Source organism: Geotrypetes seraphini, chromosome 1, assembly GCF_902459505.1.
Source record: "Geotrypetes seraphini chromosome 1, aGeoSer1.1, whole genome shotgun sequence".
NCBI classification, from domain to species: domain Eukaryota; kingdom Metazoa; phylum Chordata; class Amphibia; order Gymnophiona; family Dermophiidae; genus Geotrypetes; species Geotrypetes seraphini.
In genome coordinates this window covers 362,852,153-362,868,632 of record NC_047084.1, presented here as the reverse complement: position 1 = coordinate 362,868,632, position 16,480 = coordinate 362,852,153, and the positions used below count along the sequence as shown (strand labels likewise).

Sequence of the window (16,480 nt, the reverse complement as noted above, 5' to 3'; positions counted from 1 at the left end):
TCTTTTTTAAATCTCTGTAAACCGCCTTGAAATCTGATTAGGCGGAATAAAAATTTTTAATAAACTTGAAACTTGCAGCAGACAGAAATTTATATAAAATTTGGAGCATATCATGAAAGGTTTAAGCTTTTTCTCATAGACAGTCAATGAAAAACTCTTTGCTGCGAAAATCTAAGTGAAAAAATTGATATCACTAGTACTGACCAGTGCCCAACAGGCCATTTGCACTTTTTAAGAGGAATATTTAGAATCTAGGACATATCTATTATGTCTATTATTTTTTTGGAACTTCAATTAAGAACATAAGAACATAAGAATTTGCCTCCGCTGGGTCAGACCAGAGGTCCATCCCGCCCAGCGGTCCGCTCCCGCGGCGGCCCTCCAGGCCCATCACCTGTGCAATGGTCCCTGACTATTCCTATAACCTACCTCAACTCCTATCTGTACCCCTCAATCCCCTTATCCTTTAGGTACCTAGTTTTTAATGCCAACAAAAAGTGCAATACAATTTATATACAAATAATGATAATCAACCAAGCACTTATAATCAATCAGTATCTATACAAAAGATAAAAATGTCCTCCCCATCCATCATTACCATAAGGAATAATACCAAAACAAAAGATATACTCCCCCACCTCACGCTCCCACTCCTCCTGGATGTGTGGGTGAAAAACAATGGAAAATAAAAATAAAGATAAAGGACAACTATAGCAAATCTACAAAAGACGTCAATGGATCCCAACCTAATTTGAATATCTTATTATACCCCAGCAAGTCAGCATTCATGTTCTCATATTTATATGTTAAACATAAGCTCGCCCACCAAAAAGGAAAACTAAGGTGATCCCATTTCTTCAAATTGCAAGTAATCATTTGTATGGCTATCCCGGTCATAATAAGGAAAAGCTGGCATTTACAATGGTCCGGTGGGAGGGGGCTTAATATGCAATAACATTCTGCATATAACTACCTCATACGTCAATGGAATTGATGCCTCCAGTATGATATTAATCTGTCCCCATATTGACTTCAAAAAGTTAAGTATTAAAAGACAATAGAACAGCAGCTGATCCAGTGTCCCTACATCAAGATGACAGTGCCAGCATCTATTAGATTTAGAACTGTCTAATTTTTGTAAACGAAAAATGTTATTATTTTAAAAACAGTAATTCATGTATTATGGTTAAGGTGACCATACGTCCCGTTTTGAACGGGACCGTCCCATTTTGTGATCCCCTGTCCTGTTGTCCCCACACACAGCTTTGGGACGCCAAAATGTCCCGTTTTTAGGGACAGCATCCTGAAGCTGTGCGCGGGGACAACGGGACAGGCAATCGCTTCCTGTCCCTCCCTGCCGTGCAAAAAAAAAAGCCTCCCAGCTTCCTTTCCCCCCAAGGTCCGCCGCCGCTGCTGCTCTCCTTACCTCCCTGCGGCTTATAGCCACCCAGAAGCCTTCTTCTCGACCTCAATTCTGATGTCAGAGAGGACGTTCCGGGCCAGCTAAGCAGCGATTTTCTGGCCCGGAACGTTCTCTCCGACATCAGAATTGATGTCGGGAAGAACGCTTCTGGGCGACGATTAGCAGCAGGGAGGTAAGGAGAGCAGCAGTGGCGGCAGACTGGGGGGGGAAGGAAGTAGGGAGGCTTTTTTTTGGTGCGACAGGGAGGGAAGGAGGTAGGGAGGCAGGAAAGGGGGTGCAGGGCTCCCCTATGTCTCAGAGGGAACACAGCCCTTACCGCGACCTCTCTATTCATCAGCCCTGTCTGTCTAGTGGATGGAAGAACCCACCCCCAGGGAAGGGCAATGAGCTAACGCAGACTAACCAGAGGGCTTCCTAATAGGGATCAGTGGAAAACTGGTGCCATGAAGAACTTACTAGCATCTAAACCCCATCTCTGGACCTGCAGAGGGCCTTGAGCCAGAGCACTGGGCAGACTTTACACTATAGCTGCTGCAGAAGCACCAAAGGCTGAACAGATCATGTTGGGATTTGAACTCGCAGGTAGGTAGGCTTCGGGGGTGGGGGTGGGACAAAGTATGGAAGGCAGTGAACAGGACATGGGAAGGAGGCACTGGGGGCACTAAGGACATAGGAAGGAGGCACTAGGGACACTAAGGACATGGGAAGGGGCACTAAGGACATGGGAAGAAGGCGCTGGGGGCAGTTAGGACATGGGAAGGAGGCACTAAGGGCACTAAGGACATGGGAAGGGGCACTAAGGACATAGGAAGGAAGGAGAGAGGAAATAGAAAAGGATAATTGTTGGGCCTGAGTTCAGAAAGAAAGAAATGAAAGAAAGGATTCACAGTCAGAAGGAAAAGCAAACAGAGACTCATGAAATCACCAGACAGCAAATGTAGGAAAAATGATTTTATTTTCAATTTAGTGATCAAAATGTGTCAGTTTTGAGAATTTATATCTGTTGTCTATATTTTGCACTCTATTTTTCTATTTTTCTATAGTTACTGATGTGACATTGCATGTTTTAAAGTCATCTGCCTTGACATATTTGAAACCCCCACAAATATAAATGATAATTAACATTTTCTCTGCGTATAGTGTGCTTTGTAGTTTTAAAAAATTTTATGGTTACCATTATGAATTAATAAGATATGTGTACATGAAAAATGAATGGAATACATTGGGGGCAGGGCTAGGGTGGGATAGGGGCGGGGGCGGGACTGACAATTAATAGATGTCCCCTTTTGATGAAAAAAAATAAATGGTCACGTTAATTATGGCCCTTTGTGTAAACTTCTCCCAAGACAATGGGCTCTGAGTTCTGCTTTGGGGATTCATAGTTTATACTGTATATACTGCAACGCTATTATGCTCTAGTTTCAGGAGGAGAAAAAAATCAAAGAGAAGCAGAATGATGTCTCAGAAACATAACTGCAACAGCAAAGATCTCTGTTCTGTACACCGTATCTCTATTGTGACCTGAAAGTAAAGATTTCCAAAACATTTTGCCTGGCACTTACTGTGACCATTGTGGAAGTGCATCTTCTCTTCCTCTGGATCTTGTTTAGCTTTGCTGTAGCCGCAGCGCCTGGAACAAAGTAAGATTCATCCATCAAATTATCTGAACCCTTTAATTAGTTCAGCCGTACAGCGGCGGGAGCCAGAGAAAAAAACAAGTCTGTTGGAACTTATAGGAAGAAAATAACACATCTGTGATCTGTGTTTTGTTAGATCTGCATTCCCTTAAAGCAAGAAATGTAAAAAAGCATAATTTTGCCAATATGTGGTTGGTTAGGTGAAAAGTGGAAAACTGGGCCCAATCTGCTGATTAACTGACAGGTGTGGTACATGTCCAACATTTAAATTCTTTCTTAGTTTTCAGTATTTCAACATTCAAAAATGCTTGCCATCTATACCCAGAGATTCCTGTGCCATGAGCTAATAATATCTGACCCCCAATTTCCCTTCTAGTGAGCCACTAATATAATTTCTAGTAATATGAATGAACTTTGCAGTACATGAGAAATGACATAACTGACTCTTCCAGTAAAGTTTGAATTCTACTCATTACAACAAATTTGGATAGTTGAGAGGAGCATAAATAACAATCACAGGTACTCATATTAACCAGAACAGCACCCAGAATGCTTAACATTGTAACAGTGCTTGCATGAGTGGACATGAAAGTCCTAAATTGGTGATGAATAGTATTTTACAACATCTTTACATTAAAACTAAACTAAACTAAACCTTGGGTTTGCATACCGCATCTTCTCCACAGTCGTAAAGCTCGGCACGGTTTACAGGAGTTGGGATAGAAAGGAACTCCAATGGGATTATAGGAATAAGTAAGAAGAGAGTTTAGAGGGGCTTAGTGTACCAGAGAGGGAAGGAAAAGTTACATTTTTGAGAATAGCCAAGTTTTCAGATGCTTACGGAATAGTTGGAATAGCTAGACTAATAAAAACTATTTAAGAACATAAGATTAGCCTTACTGGGTCAGACCAATGGTCCATCAAGCCTAGTAGCCCGTTCTCACAGTGGCCAATCCAGGTCACTAGTACCTGGCCAAAACCCAAGATGTACCAATATTCCATGCTACCAATACAGGGCAAGCAGAGGCTTCCCCCATGTGTTAATAACAGAATATGGACTTTTCCTCCAGGAATTTGTCCAAACCTTTCTTGAAACCAGCTATGCTATCCATTTTTACCATAACCTCTGGCAATGCGTTCCAGATATTAACTATTCTCTGAGTGAAAAAATATTTCCTCCTATTGGTGTTAAAAGTATTTCCCTGCAGTTTCATCGAGTGTCCACTAGTCTGTAATTTTTGATGGAGTGAAAATCGATCCACTTGTACCAGTTCTATTTCACTCAGGATTTTATAGACTTCAATCATATCTCCCCTCAGCCATCTCTTTTACAAGCTGAAGAGCCCTAACCTTTTTAGTTTTTCCTCATAAAGAGAGGAGTTCCATCCCCTTTATCATCTTGGTCGCTCTTTTTTGAGCCTTTTTTAGTGCCGCTATATCTTGAGATAAGGAGACCAGAATAGAACGCAATACACCAGGTGAGTTTGAACCATGGAGCGATACAGAGGCATTATAACATCTTTAGTCTTGTTAACCATCCCTTTTTAAATAATTCCTAGCATCTTGTTTGCATTTTTGGCCGCTGCCACACATTGGGCGGAAGGTTTCATCATATTGTCTACAATGATACCCAGATGCTTTTCTTGGGCACTAACTTCTAAGAGGGACCCTATCATCTGGTAACTGTGATTTGGGTTATTTTTCCCAATATGCATCACTTTTCATTTGAAATACCACACAAGCCAGGAAAGCTAGCTTATTACTTAAACGAAAGAAAAGCCTCAGACAAACGGAGAGGTGTACCCACACTCTTCCACCCAAGCATCATAGGCAAAAAACTTTCGCAAAAGTTTAAAGTTAGCAGGTGGGAGCAAAAAATAGCCGAGAATGATTAATGGTAAAAACCACTGAACATAAACACGCCAGGCCGACGATCGTTTCGTGGCCTGTAACCACTGCTTCAGGGCCTTAGCGCCAAATCCAGGCTATCCTATAACACAATGCAGCCCCATGGATTAAATACAAGCATCGATTGGTTCTATTTTTACTGAATCCCGACAGCATTTCTATAGTTAATCATGTCATCATATTAGTTTTAGCTTGTCTGCAGTATTTCTCTAGTATGCCTTCTTTGTGTATCAGCTGTTTTTAGCTCATGTGATTTCAATCATTCTGTTTTGTGAATGAGCAGACATGGTCTGCCCGGATTAGCTGGTTCGTGTTCAGTTGACCTGTCACGTGATCTTTCTCTTGACAGGGCTGGACATGGTTATAAGCCCCACAACAGTGCATTGAAAGTTGTGGTTGAAAGCAGCAGTTAGGATCTGCATACTGTAAGTAGTTGAATGAGCTTTTGCTCTTTTTCAACTTTCAGCAGGTGAGTAATTTCATTTCCCTTTTGGGTTTGTGTTTCCTTATAGGATAGCCTGGATTGGCGCTAAGGCCTTGAAGCAGTGGTTAACCGGCCACGAAACGATCGTCGGCCTGGCCTGTTTGTGTTCAGTGGTTTTTACCATTAATCATTCTCGGCTATTTTTTGCTCCCACCTGCTAACTTTAAACTTGTGCAAAAGTTTTTTTGCCTATGATGCTTGAGTGGAAGAGTGTGGGTACACCTCTCCGTTTGTCTGAGGCTTTTCTTTTGCTTAAGTAATAAGCTAGCTTTCTTAACTTGTGTGGTGCTTTTGTTTTGGAGTGATATTTTGAATCTTTGTACTATACTTCCCTCCATTCCACCCTGTTTTTGTGGTTGTATAGTCACTTTTCATTTGTCCACATTAAATTTCATCTGCCACTTAGACGCCCAGTCTTCCATAAGAACATAAGAACATAAGCAATGCCTCTGCTGGGTCAGACCTGAGGTCCATCATGCCCAGCAGTCCGCTCACGCGGCGGCCCAACAGGTCCAGGACCTGTGCAGTAATCCTCTATTTATACCCCTCTATCCCCTTTTCCAGCAGGAAATTGTCCAATCCTTTCTTAAACCCCTGTACTGTACTCTGCCCTATTACTCCCTCTGGAAGCGCATTCCAGGTGTCCACCACTCGTTGGGTAAAGAAGAACTTCCTAGCATTCGTTTTAAATCTGTCCCCTTTCACTTTTCCAAGTGTCCTCTTGTTCTTTTATTTTTCGAAAGTTTGAAGAATCTGTCCTTCTCTACTCTCTCTATGCCCTTCATGATCTTATAAGTCTCTATCATATCCCCTCTAAGTCTCCTCTTCTCCAGGGAAAAGAGACCCAGTTTCTCCAATCTCTCAGCGTATGAGAGGTTTTCCATCCCTTTTATCAAGCGTGTCGCTCTCCTCTGAACCCTCTCGAGTAACGCCATATCCTTCCTAAGGTACGGAGACCAATATTGGACGCAGTATTCCAGATGCGGGCGCACCATCGCCCGATACAATGGCAGGATAACTTCTTTTGTCCTTGTTGTAATACCCTTCTTGATTATGCCTAGCATTCTATTTGTTTTCTTAGCGGCTGTTGCGCACTGTGCCGTCGGCTTCATTGTCATGTCCACCATTACCCCCAAGTCCCTTTCTTGGTTGCTCTCATTCAATAATATCCCTCCCATCGTATAGTTGTACCTCGGGTTTCTGTTTCCAACATGCAATACTTTACATTTCTCAACGTTGAACTTCATCTGCCATCTCGCCGCCCATTCCCCCAATTTGTTCAAGTCCCTTTGCAATTCTTCGCATTCCTCTTTAGTCCCAGCTCCACTAAATAGTTTTGTATCGTCCACAAATTTTATTATCTCACACTTCGTGCCTGTTTCTAGATCATTTATGAATATATTAAATAGCAGCGGCCCGAGCACTGAGCCCTGCGGAACACCACTCGTGACCCCCATCCAGTCCGAGTAGTGGCCCTTCACCCCTACCCTCTGTTTCCTACCCGTCAACCAGTTTCTGATCCATCTATGTACGTCTCCGTCCACTCCAATTTCCTAAGGACTTTCCATACTACTACTACTACTTCTTATCATTTCTATAGCTAGATGTACATAGTGCTATATATTAGAACATTCAAGACACAGTTCCTACTCAGAAGAACTTACACAATCTACTCAACAGGCAAACATGACAAGTAGGGGGGTTGGAGAGTTCATCAGGCAGGAATGCCTGATTAATATGATTAAAATATCTACTGAATAGAGAAAATGCAAAATTCCTAACATTGACCTTCATATACCACCATCCACTCAGCAACCATAAATTATAGCGCAGACATAAGACTTGTGGCAATAAACAGACTGCAGCTTTATTAAGAGAACCATTAGCATATACTTGCAACTTTAAATAACAACCATCCTCAATTCTTAAATTGCCCTCATCATCACATATATTACTGTAGGTTAATCAGTCACAACCTAACCCATGTCCAATTCATAGGACTTTTGGTATCACCAAATCATGCTACTTCAACCCAGGCCCATGGTGGTAACAAACATGGACCTTCTATCCCTGGCACTGATTCCATATCCCAAAGGATCATTTTCAGTTGAGAATGGTAAAAATCCATTATGCTGTGACACCTCCTCACCACCCTCCACCCTCCAAACCACAAAATGCACCTACTATCCACATACCTAAATATTGCCTTAAACCCCCCTCCTCAGTTATGTGGAGCAATGTTGCAACAGTTTTTATCGCAAGCTAAGAGCGCATTTTCAATAGGACACTTATGTCCGAGTTTGGACATTTTGGGATGTGCGTCTAAAAATCAGATAGATAAAATGATCATTTTCAAAAACCATAATGTTTATCTTGTTTGTTTGTTTTCGAAAACGACCATTTCTAGATGTGTGCACCCTTAGGGTCAGATTCTATAAACGGCGCCTAAATCGGCAGCTGCCTATAAAAATGGTGCTGGCCATGTGTCGATCATGCCTAGGTGCCATTTAAAGAATCACATCTAATGGCACCTACCAGAAAACTTAGGTATAGACCAGGGTTTTACCGGCTTACATTGCAGACACCTAAGTTCTTTTGAGAATCACATCTAACGGCGTCTAAGGTCATCTCCACTCATAACCATGACTACTTTGACCTTAGGCGCCGTTAGATTTAATTATTTATTTAATTTATATACCATTTTATTCCCAAAATGGTTTCAAAATAGTTACATACATAAAATATTATAAAATTCAGAACAAGGTTAAAACAAGACAAACAGATTCAATCCTTACATAAAAACAATTTCTCAAAGAAATGCATCTACATATAATTGTGTTTTTAGCATTTTTCTAAATGAGCTCTTATCTCTACATTTTCGGATTTGATCAACCAGGCTATTCCACAACTTAACCCCTGCGCATGTAAAAGTCATGGCATCCGTTTCCACATATTTAGGGTTAGCCTTTGTTCTCAGCAATGCTGAACTTTCAGAGCGCAATGATCTTAATGGTTTATACTCTGACATCAAGCCTTTAAAAAATTCAGGGATCGTACCATATAAAAATAGGTAATATATCATAATTGCTTTGTACTGAATTCTGAATGCAACTGGCAACCAATGCAATTGTCGAAGATATGGAGTAATATGATGTTCCAGTTATCTCGATGTTTTGTACCACCTGCAAAGCCCTCTACCTCAGGGCTTCTTAGAAGCAATTATGACACCAACCTTCACAGGCTCTAGTGGTGCATATTTTCTTTTACTGTTTTTAATCAGTTTTTAACTGCGCGGTCAATTACCACACCAACTAAAATCAATTAAAGCAATTAAGTCATGCGGTGGCGGTATGGTGCCTACTGTTGTCTAACTTACGGTGCCGCTTATAGAATCTTGCCCTTAGTGTTTCTAGCTATTTGACCATTAAAAAAAAAACCATACAAATGAAAAACACACAAAACAAGCCATTTGGATGTAGCCAGACTACCATTTTTGGTAGACTGGCCACACAGACATGCCTGAAGAGCAATGAGGCACCCTAGGGGACACCGCAGTGAACTTCACATAAGGGGGTCTCAGATACACATATCACCATAACCCCTTATAGTATATGGTAAGCCCTCTAAACTTCCCCACCTGTCTACCACTGGACCCACCTGTCTACCACTCTAGTAGCCCTTATGGCTGCTGGTGTCGCCTATAAGTATAGTAGGGCTTTGGTGAGTTTTGATGGGCTCCCACTTTCCACAGCAAGTGTAATAGTTAGAGTAGGAAATGGGCCAGGGTCCCTTTCTTGGAGTCCACTGCACTGACCTACCAGGCTAAACCAGACGCCTGCTTGCTACTTTAATAGGATTGGCTATAACATCTGCAGCTGTCATGCAAGCATGTATGCACTGTTTCCTTCACATCTTTGGGAGGTGGGAGGGGATCAGTAACCACTGTGGGAGTGTAAGATGGGTCAAGCTTACATATCACAGTGGTCATCTGGTCAGCTTGGGAACCCTTTAGGAACATTCATTTTTAAGACAGGTCCAGCCTCAAATGTCCAAACAGTGGTCTGGATGTTTTATAAAATGTTTGATTGTCTCTACAAAATGTGCAGGCCCTAAGCCTACCCTAGCCCTACCCAAACCATGCTTCTAACACGCCCCCTCGGAGTTTAGGTGAATAGAAGATGACCAGCAAAGAAAACCATCTAGAAAACAAGTTTCATAAAAGATGATTTGAATGTTTTGGCAATATAGTCATCCAAGTGCCACTTTATGAGGTTTTCTGGATATTAATGGTTTTGAAAATAAGAACATAAGGATAGCCTTACTGGGTCAGACCAATGGTCCATCAAGCCCAGTAGCCCGTTCTCACGTTGGCCAATTCAGTTCACTAATACCTGGCCAAAACCCAAGGAGTAGCAATATTCCATGCTACTGATTCAGGGCAAGCAGTGGTTTTACTCATGTCTTTCTCAATAACAGACTATGGACTTTTCCTCCAGGAACTTGTCCAAACCTTTCTTAAAACCAGCTATGCTATCTGCTCTTACCACATCCTGTGGCAATGTGTTCCAGAACTTAACTATTCTCTGAAAATATTTTTCCTCCTATTGGTTTTAAAAGTGTAATTTAGGCAGACGTTTACAAAGCTGCTCTGCCAAACAGGGCATGCTGAATGCCAAGCTACCCATAGGAATAGAACAGGCAGCTTGGAATTTAGCATGTGCTGCTTGGCAGCACAGCCTTGTAAAAGGACCCATTAGTGTGAATTCCGTGCAAATACTTCTCATGTTTGGTGTTTGTAGCAAAATTTCCCAAAGTATTTTTCCCTTTTCATATATTTGGAATTTTGCTCCTATTATATATTGGCAAGAGAAGGTGATAGCCCAGGAAAAAATTCAGATTTCTGGAAGCAAAGAAGCTAAACTAATATGCAGATATCCTATGTCACGTGTATTTGGCATGTAACATTCACATTTGAGTATCTTCTCCAACTTACACACACAACACTCCTTTTCTCATACATTGGTAGCTGGTTGCTACCCACTGTGGCAGGCTAGGTATGCTTCTTTTAATTATGTCCTGTCTCAGCAAGGCATCTCCTGCCCGGCGGCACCCTCCCCCCCCACTGGCCAATTCCGATGGGGCCAGGAGGGAGCCCAAGTCCTCCTGGCCCGGTGACACCCCTTACCCCACACTCCCACTAAAATATGACACACACCCCCCGCCGACCCCATGACCCCCCACCCCCCTACCTTTAAATCGTTGGTCGGACGGACGGGTGCCAAGCCCATCCGTCCGACAGGCAATCCATCCGTTGAATGGCTGGCCTTAGGGCCTGATTGGCCCAGGCGGCTCAAATTCCGACCACAGGTGGGGCCTGAGATGCCTGGGTCAACTGGAATAGGCCCAGTAGTCTTAGGCCCCTCCTGTGGGCAGAGCCTTAGGCACATGGGCCCAACCTGCTTGGCACCCGTCCATCCGACCAATGATTTAAAGGTAGGGGGGTTGAGGGGGCTATGGGGTTGGCAGGGTTGTATTTTAGTGGGGGTGGGGGTAGGAGGTGTCACCGGGCCAGGAGGGCTTGGGCTCCCTTCTGGCCCTGATCGTGTTGGGCAGGTGGGGGGTAAGGGTGCCGCCGGGCCAGGAGGGTTTAGGCTCCCTCCTGCCCGGATCATTGGTGGGGGGGATTCTGTGTTGTTTTTGACAGACACCGGTTACAGAATCCAGCTTTTAGGCGAAGGACTGGCTCCTCCTTCACCTAAAAGCTCTTGTTTTGGGCGTTTGGGAGCTAGGCTTTTTTTAGGTTGATTATATGGTGTTAGTGTGGACGTAGTGGTGGTCTGGGCATTTAAACAGCTGAACGTAGAGGCAGGCCATTATAAAAAAAAAACCCTCCTTTTGGACGTTTTTTTGATAATGGACATTTTCCCTGCTTCTACTTTCAACGTTTAAGGCCTTAGGCCAAAAGGTGACTTAGATGTTTTTTTTTAATTATGCCCCTCCACATGTGTTGTGATTTGTTTTATTCTATTTTATTTAATAATAATAATAATAATAACTTTATTTTTGTATACCGCAGTACCAGAATAGTTCAGAGCGGTTTACATGACAAGAGACTGTACATCTACAGCAAAATTACAAATAAGTCAATCAATCAATATAATTTAGCAAGTCGGGAGCAGGCAAGAAGGAGATAGAGAGGTTATAAATAAGTCAATCGGTGTGGCTTAGGAAGTCGGGTGCAGGTTGGTAGGAGGTGCAGGTAGGTAGGAGGTAGGTAGGTGCAGGAAGATGGGAGGTACAAAGCATCAAGGCATAGTTAAAAGTAGAGTTACAAGGAGGGCGGGAGTCAGAGATATTTGTCAAAGAGATAAGTTTTGATTGACCCTGAAAGTTTGGTAGGAGGGAGAATTAGAGATGAGAGTGGATTTATCTCTCTCTCTCTATATATATATATATCTTTTTTTTTTTTTTTTTTTGGGGGGGGGTTATTACATGTGTTATTTTGTTCCTCGCCTAGTTAATAGGCAGATTATAAATGAAATAAATTAATAAGGATTTCCTCTACTAAATGCCTCACCAAAATTGAACACATTTTTAGCTTTTTTCCATTTGTTTTTCTATCTCAGATTGCAGTACAGATTTCATTCTTTTTTTTTTGGGGGGGGCAGTTATCAAGACAGGTTATTTTACACAACTTGTGCTGTATTACTACAGATTCCATTTTATGAAAACTAGTTACTAATAACCTGGGTTAACAGTAAAATTATATGTTTTAATGGTAGCACATTCCTAGCATTCAGTTTTACAGCATCTACCTATATCTTTCAATCTCTTTCCTTTACCCCAGCTATCCCATCCCCCTTTCTCATATTCCCTAATCTTTTACTTACCCTATCCTCCTCCTCCTTCCATTTCTCCTCTTCTTTGTTCCTCCCCCTTCCATTCAATATCCCCTCTCTCCATGAATCTGTCCTCTCCTGCTTTGCCTTCTACCTCTGCCAGTGCATACCTTTAATGTATGCACTAGTGGATCCTCCCCTGCTGCTATCCTACTAGAAGCTGGTGTACTTCAGGGTTCTGTTTTTGGACTGCTTCTCTTCTTCCTTTAAATCTCTCCCCTTGGTGCCCTGATTTCATCCCTATCCCTTGTATGCTGATGATTCCTAGATTTACTTCTCCACAACTCAAATTTCACAAAAAAATACAATAAAAACTTTCCGCCTGTTTGTCCAACATTGCTGCCTGGATGTCCAGCTGCCACCTGAAACTAAACATGTCCAAGAATGAACTGCTTCTGTTTCCTCCTAACCCTCTGCTCTGCCCCCTCCAATCTCCAACTCTGTAAATAATACTGTTATTGTTCCTGTCTCCTCTGCCCGCAACCTTGGTGTCATCTTTGACTCCAACTTCTCATTTTCTACACACATCCAATAGACTACTAAAGCCTGTCACTTCTATCTCTATGACATTACCAAAATTCATTCTTTCCTCTCTGAGCACACTACCCGGACCCTTGTCCATACCCTCATAACCTCAGACTTAGACTACTTCAATTTACTGTCATGAACTGTGTTTCCCTTCTGCAATCTGTGCCAAACTCTGCTACATGGTTCATCTTCTACCGACATAGCTACACTTATGCTACCCTTCTCCTTAAATCACTTCACTGTCTCTCTATCTGCCTTCGCATACGGTTCAAACTCCTATTAGTAACATGCAAGTATGTTCATTCTGCAGCCCCTCAGTATCTCTCTTCTCTTGTCTCTCATTATACACCTCCCCAAGAACTCTGTTCCTCAGATAAGTTAGATTTAATGATGACTGTTCTACACCTTACTCTTCTACCTATGGGATACCCCAAGGGTCTATTCTGTCACCTCTCTTATTTAACATTTTTCTCTCTCCACTTCTTACCATTTCGCAATCACTAGGTTTTACATCATTCTCCTATGCAGATGATATTCAACTTCTGCACCCTTTTGACCCGGAAAATGATGAAGAAATAACGGCTATCAATAAAAAATTAGACTTGATAAAAAACTGGCTAAGTTCTAATAAATTAGCATTAAACATTCAAAAATCTAAAACCATGTTCTTCACCTGGAAAAGAGACTTAATGCCAATATCTCCATTCATCCTAGATAATATTCAATTAGAGTCAGTACCTACGCTAAAAATTCTAGGAGTGGTGGTTGATGTCGACTTATCATTTCATAATCACATCAGTCAAATAGTTAAATCTTGTTTTCATAAATTACGTCTGATTCGTTCAATCTCTACATTTCTAGACCCTAAATCTGTTAATATATTAATTCATTCTATGATCATATCTAAAATAGATTATTGTAACCCCCTTCTAATCAACATAACACAAAAAGAAAAAAGACGGCTTCAGATAATCCAAAATACGGCAATAAACCTTATTCATAAAGCGAAAAAATATGATCATGTTACACCACTAATGATTAAATCACACTGGCTTCCTATTTCCCACCGTATTAACTTTAAGATACTATTTTTAGTATTCAAAGTTCTAACCTTCAACGAACCACAATTTATGACAAGAATGATTATTCCATACAATGCCCCTCGCTCTCTTCGATCATCTTCTTTAAATTTACTAACGGTTCCCTCTTTGAAAATCATTGGCACAAGAAGAAGTGATATGTTTTCTGTTATGGCTCCTAAATTGTGGAATTCACTGCCACATTATATCAGAAATGAAAAAGATCTTACCTCTTTTAAAAAATTTCTGAAAACTTTTTTGTTTCAAGACACTTTTGATATTTAATATGTCTTAATCTTTTCCAGAGAAAGGAAAATGGTAAAACCAGAGGACATAATTTGAGGTTGAGGGGTGGTAGATTCAGGGGCAATGTTAGGAAATTCTACTTTACGGAGAGGGTAGTGGATGCCTGGAATGCGCTCCCCAGAGAGGTGGTGGAGAGTTCAAACCTGTGACTGAGTTCAAAGAAGCGTGGGATGAACACAGAAGATTTAGAATCAGAAAATAATATTAAATATTGAACTAAGGCCAGTTACTGGGCAGACTTGCACGGTCTGTGTCTGTGTATGGCCGTTTGGTGGAGGATGGGCAGGGGAGGGCTTCAATGGCTGGGAGGGTGTAGATGGGCTGGAGTAAGTCTTAACAGAGATTTCGGCAGTTGGAACACAAGCACAGTACGGGTAAAGCTTTGGATTCTTGCCCAGAAATAGCTAAGAAGAAAAAAAAAAAAAAAAAAAATTTAAATTGAATCAGGTTGGGCAGACTGGATGGACCATTCGGGTTTTTATCTGCCGTCATCTACTATGTTACTATGTTACTATGTTATTTTAGACCCTTCATATTTTGTTATAGATATTAACCCCCTTCCCTTCCTCTCGTTTTTTCCTTTTTATGTAATTTCCAATATAAAATGAATTTGTAACTTTTCCCCCCTTTCCCCCTTTAATCATGTCTGTCTTTAACCTGACTGCAAAAATATTAGTCGGTTTAACTAATTTGTATGTTGTCTTTTATATCCAAGTATCTGTGAGACCACTAACTAGTGGCTTTTTAAATTTGTTCATCGCTTAGAAAATTTGTATAAGCGATTCACCAAACGGTAATAAAATTTGAAACTTTTATCTGAATCCTTCTTATCCATTGTCAGTTCCAGACTTTGTTCCTTTCATCTCACTGCCCCATATTCCTGGAATAGAATACTTGAGTCTGTATGTTAAAACAAACAAACAAAAAAAACACCTGAAAGCCCACCTTTTTGAGATTGTCTTCAATGCATAACCCACTCCCTCTACTCATCACCTTAGCCAGCAGTTTAACCATCCTCCTATTTGTCTGTCTTGATTTATTAGATTGTGAGCTCTTTTGAGTAGGGATTATCTCCTTCTTGACTATGTACATAGTATCTCCTTCTTGACCTATGTCTGGTAGTGCTCTAGAAATAATTAATAGTACTAGTAGTTTATCTCCCCTTTTTCCATCCAGCATCTCATCTCCCCTTTCCATCAGGCCATCTGTCCTCTCTTTCCTCTCTTCCTTCTGGCCATCTCTCTTTTCTTTCCAACATCTCCTCTCCCCCTTCCATCCATCCATCTCACTCCTTTTCCCCTCTTTCATCCAACATTTCCTTTCCCACTTTTATCTAGCCATCTCTTCTCCCTGTCCTCTTTTCCATCTAAAATCTCCACTCACTTCTGTCCTGCCAGCGCTCCTCATCCATCCAGTCTCTCTTCTTTCCCTTCCATCCTGTCCTCTCAGTAGCATAGCTGAGGAGGTTGGCACCCAGGATGGTAGTGCCCGGCATCACTGCACTCTATGACCCCTGCTCTTCCCCGCCGTTTGAGCACCCCATCCCTCACCACTTAAGTGCATCTCTCTGTCCCCCTCCCCCTCCCCCCGCATACCTCTTGTAACATTTGCTGTCATGAGCAGCAGCATCCACCTGCTGCTCATGTCAACCTTGTCTCCCTTCTGACATCATATCCTGGTTCTGTGACCAGGAAGTGACATCAAAAGGGAGCTGAGGATGTTCAAGAAGATGTTGCTCGTGCCAGTGAACATTCAAAGAGTTATGCGGTGGGACGGATGGAGAGGAGGATAGGAGCTGTTGCTAGTGCCCCTGCAAAGATAGCGCCTGGGAAGGTCCACCTTCACTATGCTACTGTGCTCTCTCGCTCTCTCTTTTCCCTCTTTCCCCCATAACCTTCTCTTCCATCTAACCATCTCTTCTCTCTATATATCCCCCTCTTCTATCCAGCATCTCCTCTCCCCCTTCCATATAGCCAATTCCCCTCCCATCAAAACAGGATGTGGTGAAGTCTTCAGTCTCTATGTGTGCAATTGTCGCTCTGCTCTAATCATCGCCTTCCAAACAGGAAGTCAACATCTGGAGTCAGCAGCCGCACACAGAGATGCTTCAGCCTCATAAATGTTTTCTATTGTTTTATTGCTAAGATTAGCAGCATCAGTGGGAAGGGGATGAGAAATGTCTTGACTGGGGCTACTAAGCACATCTAAAACTGTGC

The 16,480-nt window shown here is 41.9% G+C and overlaps 1 protein-coding gene across 3 annotated transcripts in view; it reads right to left on the bottom strand.

Moving 5' to 3' along the window:
* Positions 1-16,480, bottom strand: part of EPHA5 (EPH receptor A5) — a 690,216-nt gene that overhangs the window by 98,278 nt on the left and 575,458 nt on the right. For all 3 annotated transcript variants that reach the window (XM_033914879.1, XM_033914888.1, XM_033914869.1), the window contains exon 10: positions 2,986-3,053. In XM_033914879.1, coding sequence (XP_033770770.1) covers positions 2,986-3,053 — 68 coding nt within the window. The remainder of the gene's footprint in view (positions 1-2,985; positions 3,054-16,480) is intronic.